The 21,308-nt window shown below is 42.6% G+C and overlaps 1 protein-coding gene across 2 annotated transcripts in view; it reads left to right on the forward strand.

The window, feature by feature from the left end:
* asb5b (ankyrin repeat and SOCS box containing 5b) overlaps window positions 1-21,308 on the forward strand; it is a 155,870-nt gene that overhangs the window by 360 nt on the left and 134,202 nt on the right. The window contains exons 2-3 of one of the 2 annotated variants that reach the window (XM_069940810.1): window positions 8,588-8,662; window positions 16,844-17,121. In XM_069940810.1, the coding sequence (XP_069796911.1) occupies window positions 16,979-17,121 (143 nt within the window). In that variant the 5' untranslated portion in view covers window positions 8,588-8,662; window positions 16,844-16,978. Of the gene's footprint in view, window positions 1-8,587; window positions 8,663-16,843; window positions 17,122-21,308 lie in introns of those variants that run through there. The other variant, XM_069940860.1, reaches the window with a different exon arrangement.

Here is a 21,308-nt window from a genome sequence, read left to right on the forward strand (position 1 = left end):
GACCCCCTCAGGGCGTCTGTGGTTCAGAGAGGGAGGCATATACCTCGAGGAGGGGGGGGTCTGTCTGTGGTTCAGTGAGGGAGGCATATACCTCGAGGAGGGGGGGGTCTGTCTGTGGTTCAGTGAGGGAGGCATATACCTCGAGGAGGGGGGGGTCTGTCTGTGGTTCTGAGAGGGAGGAATATACCTCAAGGAGGGGGGGGGTCTCTCTGGTTCAGAGAGGGAGGCATATACCTCAGGGGGGGGGTCTGTCTGTCTGTGGTTCAGAGAGGGAGGCATATACCTCAAGGGGGGGGGGTCTGTCTGTGGTTCAGAGAGGGAGGCATATACCTCAAGGGGGGGGGTCTGTCTGTGGTTCAGAGAGGGAGGCATATACCTCAAGGGGGGGTCTGTCTGTGGTTCAGAGAGGGAGGAATATACCTCGAGGAGGGGGGGTCTGTCTGTGATTCAGATAGGGAGGCATATATCTTGGGGGGGCGCATCCTGTGCTTTATACCTCAAGGAGGGGAGGGTCTGTGCTTCTGTGAGGGAGGCATAAGCCTCAAGGAGTGGGATCTGTCTGTGGTTCAGTGAGGGAGGCATATACCTCAAGGAGGGGGGGTCTGTCTGTGGTTTAGAGAGGGAGGCATATACATCAAGGAGGGGGCATCTGTCTGTGATTCAGAGAGGGAGGCATATATCTTGGGGGGGACATCCTGTGCTTTATACCTCAAGGAGGGGAGGGTCTGTGCTTCTGTGAGGGAGGCATATACCGCAAGGAGTGGGATCTGTCTATGGTTCAGTGAGGGAGGCATATACCTTGGGGGGGTCTGTGCTTTATACCTCAAAGAGGGGTGGTTCTGTGGTTCAGAGAGGGAGGTATATACCAGGGGGGGGGGGTGGTTCTGTACTTCAGAGAGATATATACCTCCGGGGGGGTGGCTCTGTGCTTCAGAGGAAGCATATGACTTGGGAGGGGGTCTGTGATTCAGAGAGGGAGGCATATGCCTCGGGGGGGGGCGTCTGTTGTTCAGAGAGGGAGGTATTTACCTTGGGAGGGGAGGGTCTGTGCTTTAGAGAGGGAGGCATATACTTCGGGTGGAGGTTCTGTACTTCAGAGAGGGAGGCATATACCTCAGGGGGTGGAGGATCTCTGCTTCTGAGAGGGAGGCATATCCCTGGGTGGGGGAGATCTGTGGTTCAGAGAGGGAGGCATATGCCTTAGATAGAGGGGGCATGTCTGAGATAGGGATGGAGTATGGCTCAGAGAGGCAGGGGTGAGTGTGCCTTAGAGAAGGTGGGCAAGCATGAGAACACTGGTGTAGCTGGGAGAGAGGAGAGTTTTAGATATGGGAAGTGGTAATGTAAGGTTTCCTTTGGAATATAATAGGGACATTTACAAGACTCTTCTATGTAAGAAATATGAAGGGCTTTGGGCTGTGAGCGATGGAAGGGTTAAATTGATCACTGGATAGGTTTATAGTGGTACACATAGGAACATAGGATATAGGAACAAGAGTAGGCCAAAAATGGCCCATTGAGCCTGCTCTGCCATTCAATACAATCATGGCTGATCTAATTTATGACCTAACTCCACCTACCTGCCTTCTCCCCATATCCCCTAATTCCTCTATTATGTAAAAATTTATCTAACCAAATTTTAAATATGTTCAATGAGGCAGCCTCAACCACTTCCCTGGTTAGAGAATTCCAAACATTCACTACTCTCTGGGAAAAACTATTTTTCCCCATCGCTGTCCTAAATCTACTCCCCCGAATATAGAGACTGTGTCCTCTCTTTTTAGTTTCCATGGCCAGCTCAAAAAACCTTCCTACATCTATCCTATCCATACTCTTCATAATCCTATATGTTTCTACAAGATCTCCTCTCCTTCTTCTGAACTCGAGCGATTACAATTCTAGATGATTTAATCTTTCATCATAAGTCAACCCCTTCATCCCAGGGATCAACCAAGTAAACCTCCTCTGGACCATCTCCAAAGCCAGTATATCCTTCCTCAAATATGGAGACCAGAACTGGGCACAGTACTCCAGGTGCGGTCTCACCAGTACCTTATACAGTTGCAACATGACCTCCCTACTCCTGAATTCAGTTCCTCTAGTGATGAAGGCCAACATTCCATTTGCCTTCTTAATATCCTGCTGCACCTGCAACCTAACTTTTTGCGATTCATGCACAAGCACGCCCAAGTCCCTCTGCACAACAGTATGCTGTAGTTTTTCACCCTTTAAATAATATTCAGCTCTTTTATTTTTCTTGCCAAAGTGGATAACCTCACACTTGCTAACATTGTACTCCATCTGCCAGACCTTTGCCCACTCATCCAGCTTAACTATATCCCTCTGCAGACTCTCCACATCCTCATTCTTCTTTGGCTTGGCTTCGGGGACGAAGATTTATGGAGGGGTAATGTCCACGTCAGCTGCAGGCTCGTTTGTGGCTGACAAGTCCGATGCGGGACAGGCAGACACAGTTGCAGCGGTTGCAAGGGAAAATTGGTTGGTTGGGGTTGGGTGTTGGGTTTTTCCTCCTTTGTCTTTTGTCAGTGAGGTGGGCTCTGCGGTCTTCTTCAAAGGAGATTGCTGCCCGCTGCTCTTCCACTCAATTTGGTGTCATCTACAAACTTGGCTACACTGCATTTTGTGCCCTCCTCCAAGTCATCAATGTAAATGATGAACAGTTGTGGGCCTAACACCGACCCCTGCGGCATCCCACCTACCACTCTCTGCCAACCTGAAAAACTCCCATTTATCCCAACTCTCTGCCTCCTGTTAGACAACCAATTTTCAATCCAGGCCAATACACTTCCCTGGACTCCACTTTCCTGTAACTTACTGATAAGTCTCTTGTGCGGCACGTTATCAAATGCTTTCTGGAAATCCAAATATACAACATCAACCTGTTCCCCTCTATCCACCGCACCCATTATATCCTCAAAGAATCCTAACAAGTTTGTCAAACTTCCCTTTCTAAAACCATGCTGCATCTGCCTGATTGAACCCTTACATTCCAAAAGTTTCACTATTTCATCTTTAATGACGGCTTCAAGCATTTTACCAATTACAGACGTCAAGCTAATTGGCCGATAATTTCCAGTCTTCTGCCTACATCCCTTCTTAAAAAGTGGCGTGACATTTGCTGTCTTCCAGTCTGCCGGGACCTGCCCGGAATCCAAGGAATTTTGGTCTATGACCACCAATGCATCAACTATAACTTCTGCCATTTCCCCGAGGCATATGCCTCCCTCTCTGAATCACAGACCCCCTCCCAAGTCATATGCCTCCCTCTGAAGCACAGAGCCACCCCCCCGGAGGTATATATCTCTCTGAAGTACAGAACCACCCCCCCCCCCCCCCCAGGTATATACCTCCCTCTCTGAACCACAGAACCACTCCTCTTTGAAGTATAAAGCACAGACCCCCCCAAGGTATATGCCTCCCTCACTGAACCACAGACAGATCCCACTCCTTGCGGTATATGCCTCCCTCACAGATGCACAGACCCTCCCCTCCTTGAGGTATAAAGCACAGGATGCCCCCCCCCAAGATATATGCCTCCCTCTCTGAATCACAGACAGACACCCCCTCCTTGATGTATATGCCTCCCTCTCTAAAGCACAGACCCTCCCCTCCCGAGGTAAATACCTCCCTCTCTGAACAACAGATGCCCCCCCCGAGGCATATGCCTCCCTCTCTGAATCACAGACCCCCTCCCAAGTCATATGCCTCCCTCTGAAGCACAGAGCCACCCCCCCGGAGGTATATATCTCTCTGAAGTACAGAACCACCCCCCCCCCGGTATATACCTCCCTCTCTGAACCACAGAACCACCCCTCTTTGAGGTATAAAGCACAGACCCCCCCAAGGTATATGCCTCCCTCACTGAACCGCAGACAGATCCCACTCCTTGCGGTATATGCCTCCCTCACAGAAGCACAGACCCTCCCCTCCTTGAGGTATAAAGCACAGGATGCCCCCCCCAAGATATATGCCTCCCTCTCTGAATCACAGACAGACGCCCCCTCCTTGATGTATATGCCTCCCTCTCTAAACCACAGACAGACCCCCCCTCCTTGAGGTATATGCCTCCCTCACTGATCCACAGACAGATCCCACTCCTTGAGGTTTATGCCTCCCTCACAGAAGACTGACACAAAATATTTGTTCAATGCCTCGGCCATTTCCTTATTTTTTACTACCAGTTTTCCTTTCTCATCCTCCAAGGGTCCTATGTTAACTCTGGCCACCCTCTTCCGTTTTATATATTTATAACATTTTTTGCTTTCTGTTTTTATATTTTGTGCCAAATTACTTTCATAATCCTTTTTCCCATTTCTTAATTCCCGCTTTGTAACCCCTTGTTGTCTCTTAAAGTTATCCCAATCTTCCAGTTTCCCACTGCTCTTTGCAGCTTTGTACACCTGCGCCTTCAATTTTATACTCTCCTTTATTTCTTTTGTTAACCACGGTTGATTTTTCCCTCCCTTGCTGCCCTTTTTCCTGACCAGAATATATTTTTGATTAGCATTACAAAATATTTCTTTGAAAATCTTCCACTGTTCCTCAACTGTTTCTTCAATTAGCCTGTGCTCCCAGTCCACTCTGCCCAATTCCTCCCTCATCCTATGGTAGTCACCCCTGTTTAAGCATAATATATTAGTTTTAGATCTAACTATTTCCCCTTCCACCTGAATGAGAAATTTAATCATACTATGATCGCTATTTCCCAGATGGTCTCTGACTATTACATCATTTACTCTACCTATCTCATTGCACAACACTAGACCCAGGAGAGCATTTTCTCTTGTGGGTTCCTTAACATGCAGCTCAAGAAAGCTATCGCAGATGCATTCTATGAAGTCCTCTTCCAGACTCCCACGACCAACTTGATTTTCCCATCTATGTGGAAGTTAAAGTCCCCCATGACTTCTGCCGTATCATTATTACATGCCTCACTTATCTCTCTATTTATTTCCTGTGCCACTAAACTATTGTTATTTGGTGGGCGATAGATAATACCCACCAATAATTTTTTCCCTTTATTATTCTTTATCTCCACCCAAATGGACTCAGCATTATGCTCTTTAGATCTTATATCATCCCTCACTACTGCCTGGAGCTCATCTTTGATTAAGAATGCAACTCCACCTCTCTTACCATCCTGTCTATCTCTTTGCACCACCTGATACCCTTGAAAGTTTAATTCCCATTTAGGGTCACCTTGTAGCCATGTTTCCGTGATGGCTACCAAATCATAGGCTTGGGTACAGATTTGACCCTCAAGTTCACTAACCTTATTTCTAATACAATTGTGGCTGTAGGGCTGTCCTGTAATGTATGTGAAAGGAAACTGAGGGGGTGGGGGAATCTGATTGAACTAGACAAAATTATGAGAGTCAAGATTGGATAAGGAGTTAGAAACTTTTCTCTGGGTCAGAAGAGTCAAATAACAAAATTTTTAGATGAATGAGAGGTTGTTATAGACGTAATGAGTATTTTTTTTCATGCAGTGAATATTTTGAATCTGCGTGACATTTAAGATGCATTTGGACAAGAACTTCAATTGCAAATTATGTTTTTGTGTTATAAATAAAAGGAGAAAATACTTGAAATACTTATAAAAGTGCTGGAGAAATTCAGCCAGGGATGCAGTAGACATAGAAAGTAAAGGGCAGTCCAAATCCAGAGAAATCTCAAGGTCACTGTGCAGGTTGATAGGATAGTTAAGAAGGCCAGGTTGATAGGATAGTTAAGAAAGACCTATGGTATGCTGGGCTTCATTTGCCAGGAATTGAGTTCAGCCTGGCCCCCTCTTTCATTTTTTTTGGAATATTTTATTTTTCATTTTCCATAAATACATTCATACAATCTAAAATTTTATAAATGTCAAATATCTTAAATATCTGAGAAATTCCCCTCCCCCCACCTCCTTTGGCTCTCTCTCTCTCATGAGGTAATGTTAAAGCAATATAAATCTCTGGTGAGACCACATTTAGAATGATGTGTTCATTTCTGGTCACCTCATGACAGGAAGGATGTGGAAGAGGGTGCAGAGGAGATTTACCAGGATGTGGTCTGGATAAGAAAATATGTCTTGTGTGCCAAGGTTAGCAGAGCTAGGACTTTTTTTGGAGCAAAGAAGGATGAGAGGTGACAAATCTACAAGATTATGAGAGGCATAGACAAGGTAGTCAGCCAGCATCTTTTTCCCTAAGGTGAAAGTAGCAAACACCAGAGGACATCTGTACAAAGTGAAGGGAGGAAAGTTCAGGGGAGATATCAGAGATAGTCTTTTTTTTTTACACAGACAGTATGGGTCTGTGGAATACATTGTCGGGGTGCAGTGGAGGCTGGAACATTTTGGGGCATTTAAGAGACTTGAAAACAGACACATGGATGAAAGAAAAATGAAGATTTATGAGGTAGGGAGGATTTTGTTTTGAGAGTAGGTGTATACAGATGGTCTTACTTACGACCGTCCAACTTAACGATTTTTTGAAATTACGATGGTTTGAATCCATACTGTATTTCAAATTTTGGCTTGGTGAGGCTATGATGTTCAGTGTCTCCCAACAGCACTGTATCAGCCCCCACACCACTGCCCCACACTGATCCCATTGCCCTGCACCTTCCTCACAGTCCCGTGTCAGTTCCCACACTGATCCCACTGCCCTTTACATATTTCGGCTTACAATGGGAGCGCCAGAACGTAACCCAATCGTAAGTTGAAGACTTTCTGTATAGGCACAACATGGTAGGCCAAAGGGCCTGTACTGTACTGTAATGTTCTATGTTCTATGATGTTTCAGACCTGAACCCTTCATTAAGAATTGCCAGAAATATTGACTGCCTCTCACTTCCTTTGGATACTGCATGGCCTGCTGAGTTTCTCCAACACTCTTGTATACTGCACTTGATCCCAGCATCTGCTCAGACCGCAGACAGTACCTGTGGGAAGAGAAACAGTGCTAACATTTTCGGTTGAATACCCTTCTGACCAGCTAAGTGCTTATGGCATTTTGAGTTTAGTCCAGATTTCCAGTATCTGCAGTTTATATTGAATTGCCATTTCTGTCCTGTGTGACTGATTCCAAGAGGAAGGACCTCTTATGAAACTCTGGAAGGAGTGGAGTGAGGAGAGTCTGCAATTATAGGGTGGGGGTATGGGAAGGTGGGGTGGGGGATGGAGGGAGGTGGGTCTGTCTGTAACCATGGGTGTTACTGTGCTGCATCTCTAAGTTTTAAAAAGATGAAAAAAGAATAAAATGTTCACGCTATCCAGGCAAGTCAACCCAAATGTTAGTCCATCTATGAAACATTGGTGGTTCTTCTTACTATATTTCTTTTACTTCTCCATATGCCAATTAAGTCCAAGGCCCCTTTTTTTTAATTTTAAAACATGCACTAACTTTTTTAAATATAATAAACCCCATGGTATCCAGCGGAGATTGGTAGATTAAGCGAATTTCCCGGTTGCTTGAGATTGTGTGTTACATGACTGGCAAACTAATCGTGATGCGTGCCATTTTTATACTTGCTTATTTTTTACCTTTTTAATATCCTTGATTTTTTTTTTTTTTTTTACCAGTTGTTTGAGGCTGCTAGTTGCTTGAATACCAGATAACAAAGGTTTTTTCACTATCCTATATCATGGGTTTCATTTGCGGTATCATCAATTCTCTTTTGCCTGTCGGTAGTCTATTTAAGCTTTGGATTTTTCCTAGCCCTTTGATGTGGGACTTTTCCTGAAGCTTTGCACGTGGTATTCTTCATACAAGTAATTTATTTTGGGACACACATATTCTTGCTCTTGGTTAGCGAGATTACAGCATTGTGTACCAAGGCCACACTTTATATATTTTATATTTGATATGACAATTATATGACAGTTTGTTAAATCCCTTTCCAAAGTCCATGAATGGCAATCTTTAGCCTTTATTATTAGCTGATTATAAAACTGCATCAAGTTATTTTGAGACAATTTGCTTTCAACAAGCCCAATCTAATCAATTTGCACTTGCCCAAGTGATTGGTTACTCTATCCTTGCTAATTGGCAATATTCCAGTCCCTGAGAATTTATAGCTGTTTGGTAGATTATAGCAGGCTCTGCAAATTTCTCCCCCTATTCCCTCAACAATGAAGGATTATTGCATCTGGACCAGGTGATCTGTGTACTTTAAGTGTAGCTTTACTAGTATATCTTGATTATCATGTTTTAACTCAACTGCATTTTCCTTTGGTAAGACTCCAGCAGCACCACTTTCCTTCAGAAAGACATAGAAAGCATTCATTTACCACCTTAGCTTTCATGAGTAGATCTCCTTCCATCTCTGATTGTCCCCATTTATACTGTTCCTACGTCTATAAAATATCTTCGGTTTCTCTTACTTTTCCGGCCAATTTTTTTTTTACGGTTTCTTCTTGCCCTCTCATTATTTCCTCATTTGCTTTTGCTCAGAATTTTCTCGATTGCTTTGATTCTCACTGGTGTCACTGATCTGAAGATTATTTTTTGAGGTTGCATGTTCTATTCTTTTATCACTCAAGGAGTTCTGACTAATTTCTCTACCGTCATTTCTTTATCAGGTGGTTGTGCAGCAAGACCTCTCATGGCAGAATCTGAAACTAAGGGTCTCCTTTTAAATAAAAAACTATTGCCAGGTGAGCTCTTTTATCCTGAGGGTTACAAATCTTTTGAAGTATCATTCTCAAAGGGAAGAGGAAATTGAAATGAGTTTATTGTACATATGCACTGAAATTCTTGCTTGAACCAAATGGATAGTCTGCTTAAAACAAAAGACATGAACTACAATAGTAGACATTACAAAAAGAGATCATTACAAACTATCAATAGATAATAGCTATTCACTGCTACCTCAGTGCAAGAAAAAAGTGACATTTAAAGAGTACAGACAGACTTTTTGGTGCCAGAGTTCAAGATATCTGTTGGGATAAAAACTTCCTGAACCTAGAGGTTCTGGACTTCAGGCCTCTATCTTCTTCCCGAAGGTAGCAGTGAGAAGAGGTTGTGTCCAAGATGATCGGGTGGGGGGGGGTTATTCATGATGTTGGCTACCTTCTTGAGGTAGCACCTCACAGAAATGTATCCAGTGGCTGGGTGGTCAGAACCTGTGTGGATCTGGCTATGTTTGCTTCCTTCTGTGTTCCTGGGCACTTGAATTATGTCATTCAATGTATCTGGGTCTTCCCTTCATTGCAGATATTCCCCTCGTTTCATCCTCTGCACACTTGTGGAATGAGCTTCCGGGAGAAATAGTGGCGGCGGAGTCGATTGTATTATTTAGGAAAAGGTTGGGCAGGTAGATGGATGAGAGGAAGATGGAGGGTTATGGGCATTGTGCAAGGAGGTGGGACTAGAGAGGGGTGTTTGGTTCGGTGCGGACTAGAAGGGCCGAATGGCCTGTTTCCGTGCTGCTGTAATTGTTATGTTATAAGATGTGATTAGTGCTTCTTTCTTCTCCTAAAACCTGCACAGACAAGGTTGAAGGACCTTTCTTGGAATTTTCAATGATTTCAATGAATAGGACCGTTGTGGCTCAGACTTAAAAACTGTGGCAAGTGACTGAAATGGAAGAGCAAAACATCCACGTCTTATAGGGCACAAATATCCGATACTCTGTGCATGACACATCAACACTCATGATCATACCGATGGGAATACTGGACCCGTATATAGGCCTGCACTTCATTTTTATCTCACTTCTTTGATCTTTATTTTTGTGTTTATACCTATTCAGTGACCTGTACCTGCCTTCATCTCCGCCACAACTTTCGATGACCCAGTGTACACTTGCACATAATTTTAAGAAATAGCTCTGCCGAATCAAAATGGTGCCATGGTTTAAACTGTAAATGATCATTTTCTTTCCAAAAATATATGCTTTAAAGAGTCTTACACAGCCTGAGAAAATTTCTACATTTATGTTGTTTAATGCTGATGGCGTATTAAAATGTTTATGACAATGTTGCAAAAATAAATAGTGGTGTTTGCCTTGTGCACATATCTGGCTCCGTGACTAACAGCTGAATGAAAGCACTTGGCCACTATTCGAAGGAAGCTGTGTCCTGACTGGAGTACAAAATAAAAACACAATGTTGGAGAAACTCAGCAGATCAAATGTACTTTATGTAGGAAAGATAAAGATAAGTAACGAACATTTTGGGTTTGAGCCCTTCATCGAGGTATGGAAAAATGTAGTCGGGTGTCTGAACAAAATGGTAGGGGGAGGGGCACAGTCCCAAAGGCAGGAGGTAATGGGTGGATAAGGGAAGGGAGGGCACACCAGCAAGCAGGGGAGGAGGGAAGGCTCTGTGAATGGAAAGGGACCCAACACACTCAAGTTTTTATTTATAATGAGGTCCTTGACTTCAAAAGTGAACAGGCAGCAGTGTCTTCATTTTAAGATCCTCATCCATGTTTTTTATGTGCCTTTATGATGTAAGAAAAAAGGTTATGGGTGTGAGGAAGGAAAAATTAGATTGTTGCGGAGTTGATTTCCATAGGTCGGCACAACATTGTGGCCTGAAGGGGCTGTATTGTGCAGTTATATTCTATTTTCTATCTCCAGCCTTACAAACCCTGGGGGCCACAAATCTCCTGTTTTCTAGACATTTTTCAACAGCCCAGATATGTGTTGAGCTGCTTTAGCACTTCCCTCCCTATGTTGCTCTCTTCCACTCTTTCACTCCTTAAAATCTAATTCTTTGACCAAGCTTGTGTACACAAAATTATGATGGTATAGACAGAGTGAATGTGAACAGGCTTTTTCCACTGAGGTTTGATGAGATTAAAAACTCGATGACATAGGTTAAGGGTGAAAGAGGAAAAGTTTAAAGGGAATTTTGGGGGAACATCTTCACGCAGAGTGGAGGGAAGTGTAGAATGGGCTGCCTGCTGAATTGGTAAATGCAGGTTCAATTTTGACATTGAAAAAAAAGTTGGACCAGTACGTGGATGGGAAGGGTATGGAGGGATGTGGTCTGGGTACAGGTCAGTGGAACGAGGCAGAATACTAAGATAAAAGAATGAATGGCAGAAGGAGCAGAAGTAGACTATTTAATTGATGGTTTCTGCCCCACCATTCAATCATGAGCAGGTCCATTTTCTCACAGGCCTACTGTCCGGCCTTCTCTCCATAACCCTTGATGTCCTGGCTAAACAAGAACCTAACAATCTGTCCCTTAAATAAGTTCAATGGCTTCGCTTCCACAACTGCCTGTAGCAACAAATTCAACATATTCCTCTGTATCTCTGTTTTAAGTGGACACCCTTCATCTTAAAGTTGTGCCTTTTTGTCCTAGACTGGTGGCTTTCAACCTTTTATCTTTCCACGCAGTTGATTAGTAAGGGGTTGCTTAAGGGCTTAAGGTGGTATATGAGTGGAATGAAAAAAGGTTGAAACCACTGTTTTAATCGTATCTAATTGACTCGTTATGTGCATGGTTTCATAACTCCAAAGGAAATGGGCTAATAACAATTTTTCTCAAGCAAAATATTTCAGTAACAATTGGGTATAGAGCAGTGGTACTCAAACTTATCTCCCCATTCACATACCACTAATACCACTAATCACAGGCATAGATGGTATGTGAGTGGAAAGAAAACATTTGAAAACCATTGCCCTCGACTCTCCCACCACAAGAAATAACCTTTCTACATCCACTTTGTCCATATTTTTCAACATTCAAAATATTTCAACGAGATCCCCTGTCATTCTCCTAAATTCCAATGAGTGCACCCCAAGATCTGTCAAACTTTTCTCAGATGACAACCCTTTCATTCTTGGTATCATCCTTGTGAGCCTCTTCTGAACCATTTCTGATGTTAGGACATCCTTCTTCCAAAACTGCTCATAATATCTGAAGTGAGTTCTCACCAGTGCCTTAAGAGCCTCATCAACACATCCCTGCTCTTGTATTCTATTCCTGTTGAAATGAATGCCAGCATTGCATTTGCCTTCTTCACTAGCGACTCAACCTGCATGTTTATCTTCAGGCTGTCCTGCATGAGGGCTCCCAGGTCATTTTGCAACTGGGAAATTTCTATTTTCTCTCCAGTTAGAAAATAGTTTCCCATTTATATTTTCTACCAAAGTGCATGACTGTACACTTTCTGACATTGTATTTTATCTGTAACTTTTCTGCACATTCTCCTAACCTGCCCAAGTCCTTCTGCAATCTCCGATTCCTCAACACTATTTGCTCCTCCACCTACCTTCGTATCATCTAGAAATATGCCACAAAGCCATTCATTCTTTCATCTAAATCATTGATATACATAATTTTAAAAAGTGGCTGACACCAACCCCTGTGGAACACCACGAGCAATTGGCAGCCAAGCAGAATATGATCCCTGCATTACTACTCTCTGCTTCTTGTCAATCAGCTAATCTCTACCCACGTTAATATGTTTCCTGTTCAAACAATGACTCTGCCAGAGCATAGCACCATGGAGATACTAATTCAACAGGGGAGAAATTTATTTCTAGAATGAATTTCATACTCCAAAGTGATGATCTGAAACCAGGATTGCCCTGGTCGAGGGAGAGATGGGAATCAGACTTGGGTACAACAATGAATGAAAATTGGTGGGAAGACTAGAGTCTAAACAGCATGACAGGGATTATCAATGCTAGATACACGCTAGTGCAGTACAATCCCCTGCATCAATTGTACTTCACACCATAAAAATTACATAAATCAAAGTCAGAAATTTCAGATATATGTTTCAGAAGCAGTGTAGAGGTTGGAACCATTATCCATTTCACCTGGCTATGTACAAAGGTGAGATCCTTCTGGGTAGACATCTTTTAAAAAAATTACAAAAGTCAAGTTTCCACAAGACCCAGATTTGTTCCTTCTGGGAGATATTAGTGAAGTACAGTTTAGATTATCGAAACACCAAATTCAATTTGTCGGTAGCCAGGAAGTGTATAGCGGTCGCGTAGAAGTTCAACTCTCAACTGAGTCATACACGATGGAATATGGAAATGCATTCCCCTGGAGAAGATTACTTATAACTTGAGAAAGAAGTATTACATTTTCATTGAAGTGTGGCAGTCGTACCTGAGACATGCACAGATATGATCTATAACCCCACCTCAACTTAAGAAATAAGTTAAGATACAAACTGTCCTGACAGATAAATAAAGAAGGGACTAAATTAAGGTTTTTGTTACAGACAACGTGCTTTAATTTTTAGATTTTAGTTTTTTTTTCCTTTTGCCTTTTATGGTTTGTTTAATATCTGGAGAAGGGTTAAAAATGTCAAAAAAAAATATTTTCAAATAAAATGTTTTTTTTTAAAGTTTCCTGTTATAACATGGGCTCTTGGTTAAAGCAGCCTCTCATGTGCAGCACCTTTTCTAAAATCCTTCTGAAAATCCAAATACACAACGTTCAATGCACCTCCTTTTATATCGCCTGCTTATCACTTCTTCAAAGAATTCTAATCAGTTTGTCAAGCAAAGTGTTCCTTTAAAGAAACCATGCCAGCTTTGGTTATGTTATCATGTGCCTCCAAGTACTCCGTAACAATCAACTCCAACATCTTTCCTACCATTGAGCAGGCTAATCGATCTATCATTTCCTTTCTGCTGCCTCCCTCCCTTTTTAAATAGTGGGAGACCTTTTCAATTTTCCATTCCTCCGGAACCTTGCCAGAATCTATCAATTCCTGAAAGATCGTAACCAATGCATCCACAATCCCTACCACTATTTCTTTCAGAACCCAATCGATGTGGTCCAGGGTACTGATTTACTCTTAGTCCATTCAGCTTTCTGTATCTTTTCCATTGAAATAGTAACTACACTCTAATGTCTTCCACAGTGAAGACTGATGTAAAACACTCATTTAACTCCTATGCCATCTCCTTGTCTCCCATTATAATTTCTCCGTCATCATTTCCTATTGATCCCATATCTAATCTCTCCTTTCTTTTACTCTTTAGAAACTTGAAGAAGCATTTTATGCCCTCTTTGGTATTATTTTCTTTGCCTATTCCATCTTTGTGTTTTTTGTTGCCTTCTGCTATTCTTTAACAATTTTCCAATCCTCTATCTTAACCTGAATTTTTGCTTCTTTGAGTGCCTTCTCTTTTGTTTATACGTTGGCTTTGACTTCTCTCGTCAGCCACTGTTGTGACATGTTTACATTTGAATATTTCCCCTTTTTTTTGGTATTTATTTATTTATCTTCCATCTTCCCCATTTCTCGAAGAAACTCCATCCAATGCATTTCTGCACCCTCTCTATTTGTCCCCCCTTCCCATCTACTTTGGCCAGTTCCTCATTCATGCAACTGTAATTCCCTTTACTCCACTGAAATATCGACACATCTGACTTTAGTATCTCCTTGCTAAATCTCAAATTAAACACAATCATATTGCGATCACTGCCCCCTAATGGTTCCTTTAATCTAAACTTTCTGATCACCTCTGGTGCATTACACAACACTTGAATCCCTCATGGGTGGATCAACAAGCTGCTCTAAAAAGCCATCTCGTAGGCTCTCCAGAAATTCTCTCTTGAGATCCAGTCCCAACCTGGACTTTCACAATCTATTTGCATGTTAAAATCCTCCATACGATCATAACATTGCCCTTCTGACTCGCCTTTTCTATTTGCTGTGCAATTTTTTTTGTCTACACCCTGGCTGCTTGGAAGTCTGTATCTAACTGCCAACAGTGTCCTTTTACCCTGGCCATTTCTTACCTAAACCCACAATATTTCTATATCATCTGACCCGATGTCACCTCTTTTTAATGATTTAATGCTAAAGCTTATCAACAAAGCCACACCTGCTTTCCTGACAATCCTTTTGATACAGTGTATCCTTGGACATTCAGCTCCCAATGACATCCATCCTACAAAGACATGATTGCACAACATCATCCCTGCAAATATGTAGCTGTACTACAAGATCATTCACTTCATGTTTTATTCTGCATGCATTTAAATATAAAATCTTTAGCCCTATATTTGTTAATTTTTTTGTCTCTATGTCCCTGTAACATTACAACCAATCTCAATGGCTTAAATTTTGCCCTATCTGCCTGTCTTTCCACACAAACTCCCTACCAGCTGTCACGACTTGTGCACCAACTGCCTCTTCACTTTGGTTCCCAACCCCCTAAGAGTCCAGTTTTAACTCCCCCTCCACAATGGCACATAAACCTCCCTGCCAGGATAATGGTTCCCCTCCAGTTCAGGTGCAACCCGTCCCACTTGTACAGGTCACCCCTTCCCTAGAAAAGGTTCCAATGATCCAAGAACTTGAAACCCTGCCCCCTGAACCATTTCTTCAGTCATATTTCTGTGCTACCTTCCTGTTCTGACCTTCACTAGCTTGTGGCACCGTGGAGTAAAAGAGAGATGACCACCTTGGAGGTTCTACTGTTCAGTCTCTTTCCTAACTTCCTAAACTTACTTTGGAGGACCTCTACACCATTCCTCCCTATGTCATTGGTACCAATATATACCACAACCTCTGGCTGTTCAACCTCTGCTGTAGGAATATTCTTCATCTGCTCAGAGATATCCTAGACTTGAGCACCCATGGGGGAAACACACTCTTCTGAAGTCTCTTCTGTCTGTTCTCCTAACTATTGAATCCCAAATGACTCCTCTGAGGTTCAGAGCTGACCACAGTGCTATTGGTCTGGCTACTGCCTTGCCTAGATAGGTCATCCACCTCAGCAGTATCCAAAGGGGTATACTTGTTGGTGAGGGTGACCCTGCACTGACTTCTTTCTCCCCTCACCTCTCTCGATGTTCACACATCTGCTAACTGAATCCTGCAACCTCCTGCTCAAAGGTCTTACCCAGCCTCCGGAGGATACTCAGTTCATCCAACTCCATTGGAACTCCATTCCTTAATACAGTCTTGCAAGAGTTTGAGGTGTCGTCAAGTCGAGTCAATTTTATTATCGTGTATCATTGTACCTCTTTAATCCAGCGATGTTGAGACCTGGACATTGGCAGACCACAATGTGATGGTACACCACCAGCCTACTGCAGGGGGCAACCTCTGTACCTGCAGAAGAACACAGGAGGACAGGTCAGCACCTGGCTGGCTGTCAATCAGCCGAACTGAATGGACAAAACCCCAACTGGTTGGCTGTCAATCATCCTCTGTGATATAAGCGGGATCTGGCCCTTCAAAGCCAGTCTCAGAGCTTGCCACAGCATTCTCACAACTAGCTCTGTGAAGGTTTATGTAGAATAAAGCCTGGAGAACAGACTTTACGCTTTGTATGTTTGCTTCTGTTCAATAGCTCACCACACACAGAAAATGCCAGAAAACAGAAATTGACCCCAAAGGGAACCCCCTACATAAACATATCAAAGGTAGAATAAACTTAAAACAGGAAATAATTCTGTAGGGCAGCACGATGAATGCAATAACTTTACAGCGCCAGCGATCGGGACTGGGGATCCAGTCCTGTGCTGTTTGTAAAGGAGTTTGTACTAAAGGCAGCAGGTTCAAACATGCCAGACCATGAGAGATGCCAAACCACAGAGTGCCGGTTAAGGGAGGTAAAACCTGTACAACTTGATGAAACAGGGTTCTCTTGTCCTCGGTGCAAAACATGCAGACACACAACCAGACATAACACTCATACAGACAAACAATGCATATGCAGGATAAGTATTTTATCTGTACAAATACATAAATAAATATAGTTTTGTACCTATGAGAGTCTCGGATGGTCAGTGTGAGCTGTTCTTTTGGCTGTTCAGTATTCTCACTGCCCGTGGGAAGAAGCTGTTCCTCAGTCTGGTGGTGCCAGCTCTGATATCCCTGTATCTCTTTCCCAACAGGAGCAGCTGAAAGATGTTCTGTGCAGGGAGGAAAGGGTCCTCAATAATTTTGCGCGCCTTCTTCAGACAACAATACCATTGGATCATGTCAATAGATGAAGGAGGGAGACTCCCGTGATCCTCTCTTCCATTCTTATGGTCCTGTGGATTGACCATTTCTTCGCAGCAACCATACCACACTGTAATGCATCCAGCCAGGACACTCTCAATGATGGCTGGTGGCCTTGCCTGCTCCATTCTTCTCAGGAAGTGCACTCACTGTTGTGCCTTCTCTACAAGTAAGTAGACATTGAGTGTCCACAATAGGTCACCAAGGAACTTGGTGCTCTCCACTATCTCACCAGCAGAGTTGTTGATGTGCAGTAGAGGGTGGTCATTCCTGATCCTCCTGAAGTCCACAATCATCTCCTTTGTCTTGTCCACATTGAAACTTAGGTTGTTACGTTTGTACCATTTCATGAAATTTTCCACCTCTTCTCAGTAGTGTTACTCACTATTGTTGCTAATGAGGTCAACAACTGTTGTGTCATCTGCAAACTTAATGACACCTTTGGAGCTGGATCTGGCAATGCATTCATGGGTCAGTAGTGTGAACAGGAGCGGGCTGAGCCCACAGCCCTGAGGTGTGACAGTGCTCGACGCTCTCCTATGACCTGGACAGACTGTGATCTTTCCGTTAGGAAGTCCAGGATCCATTTACAGAAAAGAATATTGAGTCTCAGTGAGGCCAGCTTCTCCACCAGCCTCTGGGGAATGAATGTATTAAGTGCCAAGCTGGCATAGAAAGGTGTCATTTTCCAGATATGCCAGGGCAGAGTGAATTGATAATGCTATAGCATTGTCTGTGGAATGGTTTCTTCTATAAGCTAATAGAAATGGGTCCAGGATCTCTGGGAGGTGTGCCATGATGTGTTCCATCACCAAACACTCAAAGCTTTTCATAATGGTGGAGGCCAGTGCCACAGGGCACTGTAGTCATTGAGGCATGTTATTGTCACCTTCTTGGGTACCAGGATTTTTTTTTTTTTTTTTTTAAATTTTTTTTATTTTTCACACCATAAATCACATTAGCCATGATATACACTATTTCTTTTCACACATATACAGTGACTTTTTCTCCCCCCCCCCCCCCTTTCCTCCCAAACCATCCCCCCACCCCCCCCTCTCATCCATTTTAGGTATACAATCTAGGTTGCATTAAGCCAGTCAGACAATGTTGTCATTCAACAAAATTACACCAGAAATTCTACTGAGTCCATTCTTTTCTTTCCTTCTCCTTCCATCAACTTAGGTAATGTTTGTCCCCGGTAGGTTTTCGCTATTGTATTTAATGTAAGGCTCCTATACTTGTTCGAATATTTCAATATTATTTCTTAACCAATATGTTATTTTTTCTAATGGAATACATTTATTCATTTAAATTTGGTAGTTTCTTCCTTTTAATTTGGTTATGTGTTCCATTAATATTTAAAGACATATAGTTCAGCGTAGCCCTTTTATATTTTGTTTATCTTCTCTTTCCGTTTTTCCATCATTACCTTTCCTCCTTTTCCATTTCTGTTTTCTTATTTTCAACTCTTTATAAGACAACATTCCTACAACATCTAACATTTTCCTTATTCTCCTATTTCTATCTTATTTATCCCCAATCTCCCCTTCACCTCCTGAGTTGTCCTTTATCCCTTGTCGGACAACCACGTCTCCCCTCTCCATTTGGATTTGCGAATCCACTCGCAAGCGTCAACTGATTTTGCAGTGACCGCTATTTCCCCCCACCCCGCCTCCCCCAGAAAAGATTTCACTTTTCATATGTCACAAAGGTCCCTCTTTTAATTCCCTCCTTATTCTCTCTATTCCATTACCTTCCCTTATTAATTCTTGTCTATACTATCTATATTTTCCTCTAAGTACAGATACATTCATGTATGCTCATTGTCTCTATTCACTCTTATACCTCTTTACCTGCATACATATCAATCGTGATCATTTTTACTCTCATTACCCGTCTTCATCCCTCAGTCTATTTTTGTCTTTACCCACATACATATCAGTCGTGATCATTTTAACTCTCATTACCCGTCTTCCTCCCTCAGTCTATTTTTGTAATTGTTCTGCAAATTTTCGTGCTTCTTCTGGATCCGAGAATAGTCTGTTTTGTTGTCCTGGAATAAATATTTTCAATACCGCTGGATGCTTTAGTATAAATTTATACCCTTTCTTCCATAAAATCGCCTTTGCTGTATTGAACTCTTTTCTCTTCTTTAGGAGTTCAAAACTTATATCTGGATAAATGAAGATTTTTTGCCCTTTATACTCCAGTGGTTTGTTGCCCTCTCTTACTTTTTCCATTGTCTTCTCCAGTACCTTTTCTCTTGTAGTATATCTTAGGAATTTTACTACAATAGATCTTGGTTTTTGTTGTGGTTGTGGTTTAGAGGCCAATACTCTATGTGCCCTTTCTATTTCCATTTCATGCTGTAGTTCTGGACATCCTAGGGTCTTAGGGATCCACTCTTTTATAAACTCCCTCATATTCTTGCCTTCTTCATCTTCCTTAAGGCCCACTATCTTTATGTTATTTCTTCTGTTATGGTTTTCCATTGTATCTATTTTTTGAGCTAGTAGTTCTTGTGTCTCTTTAGTTTTTTTATTAGATTTCTCCAATTTCTTTTTTAAGTCTTCTACCTCCATTTCTGCTGCTACTGCCCGCTCTTCCATCTTGTCCATTTTTTTTCCCATTTCTGTTAAGGTCATCTCCATTTTAATTATTTTCTCCTCTGTGTTGTTTATTCTTTTTCTTAAATCCTTAAATTCCTGTGTTTGCCATTCTTTAAATGACTCCATGTATCCTTTAATAAGAGCAAGTATATCCTTTACCTTGCCTATCTTTTCTTCTTCTATTTCACCATACTCTTCCTCTTCTTCTTCCTCTGGGTTGACCATCTGTTGTTTCTTTGTTGCCCTTTCCTCCTCTTCTATCTTGTTTCTATTGTCTTCTGTGGTCTCTTCTTGCTGCAGGTGTTCTGCAGCTGTCGTTGCCGGCTGTGGAGATCGACTCCCCAGCTGGTCCCCCCTCCCGTCGGTGTGTTTTTTTTCATTCGCATCGCGCATGCGCGAGGAGTCGCGCATGCGCGGTTGCGCACTTTTGCTCGGCTCTGCGAGCCATTTTTGTAGTCCATTATTTACCGACCTGAGGGAGCGGGTTTCTCTCTCCGCAGCGGGCCTCTTCGGACAGGTAAGGCCTTCACCTTTTTCCTCCGTTGTCTTCTCTTCCTCTCTTCTTACCGTTGCTTTCGACTTTTCTTTTTTTGTCGCCATCTTCTTTCCACCTTTATACTCACTTTTCTGTAACTTTTATTTCTGTGCCTTTGTGTTTTCTCTTGTTTTTCCCGACTTTTCTGGAGAGGGCTGGAGTTCACCGTCCGGCTACTACTCCATCGCGTGACTCCTCCGGGTACCAGGATGATGGTGGACTGCAGCAGTGAGATGTTGAAGGTGTTGCAGTGAGGTAGTGATCAGGGAAACCATCAGATTCCATGAATTCCCTCATCTTGTAGGAGGAGCATTTCACTGCCATTTCTACCATCACTCCCTCACTGTACAACAGGCTATTACGACCAAATCAGCAATAACGAAAAGGGAAACATTGCCCTTCTTACCTGCATCTTTGGCCTCATCCTCTTCTCATCAAAACCTCTTGAGTCAAAGCCTCGACTCCTTGTTTACACAAGGAGTCTCTCTGACAATGGCCATTCTGCTTGAGGTTCACTTCCCTTTATTGGCTTCAGCTAATTTGCCAATTAGTCCATTCAAACAAGGTGCCCACCTCTCCTGGTACTTTTTAAGCCCTCCTCTTATTATTCCAAGTCCCGCTATCACAGTTTCCGTCAAATAATAATAGTTCGACGCAGAGTAAGAGGGCTGAAAGGCCCTGTTTCTGTGCTGAAGTATTCGATGGTTCCAAGGGTTGGTTGGACAACATACCTCAAAAGCAAAATGAATATTTTCCCTGGTGCTGTTATTATTAAAAGGAGAAATTACCCTGGAGCAAAGTAAAAATCGCTGGAGGCACTCAGCAGCATCTCAGGGAGGGAAGGAAATTTTGAAGTTTCAGATCAAGGTCCTGCATCAGGCCTGAAAGTAGAGAGGAAAGGTGGTTACTATAAAGTGGAGGAGGCGAGGGTTTGACAAGGGCAAGTCATTGTATACCCATATACCGGTAAGTATAAAAAAAAATAACAATTTGTAATTATGTTTTTTACTGTGAAATTTGTTTTGCGGCAGTGGTATTGTGCAGATGACTATATATTACAATGCTTTTTTTTAATGTAGTCATCGAGCCTGTAACAATCCCTTTTGTCCCAATTAGACTCAATCAACCTTCAACTCCTGGTACCTTTTGAAGGTTGGGGGAAACTGGAGCCACGGGGAAAACCCATGCAGACATGGGGAGAACATACAAATT

This window comes from Narcine bancroftii, chromosome 1 (assembly GCF_036971445.1).
Source record: "Narcine bancroftii isolate sNarBan1 chromosome 1, sNarBan1.hap1, whole genome shotgun sequence".
NCBI lineage: Eukaryota > Metazoa > Chordata > Chondrichthyes > Torpediniformes > Narcinidae > Narcine > Narcine bancroftii.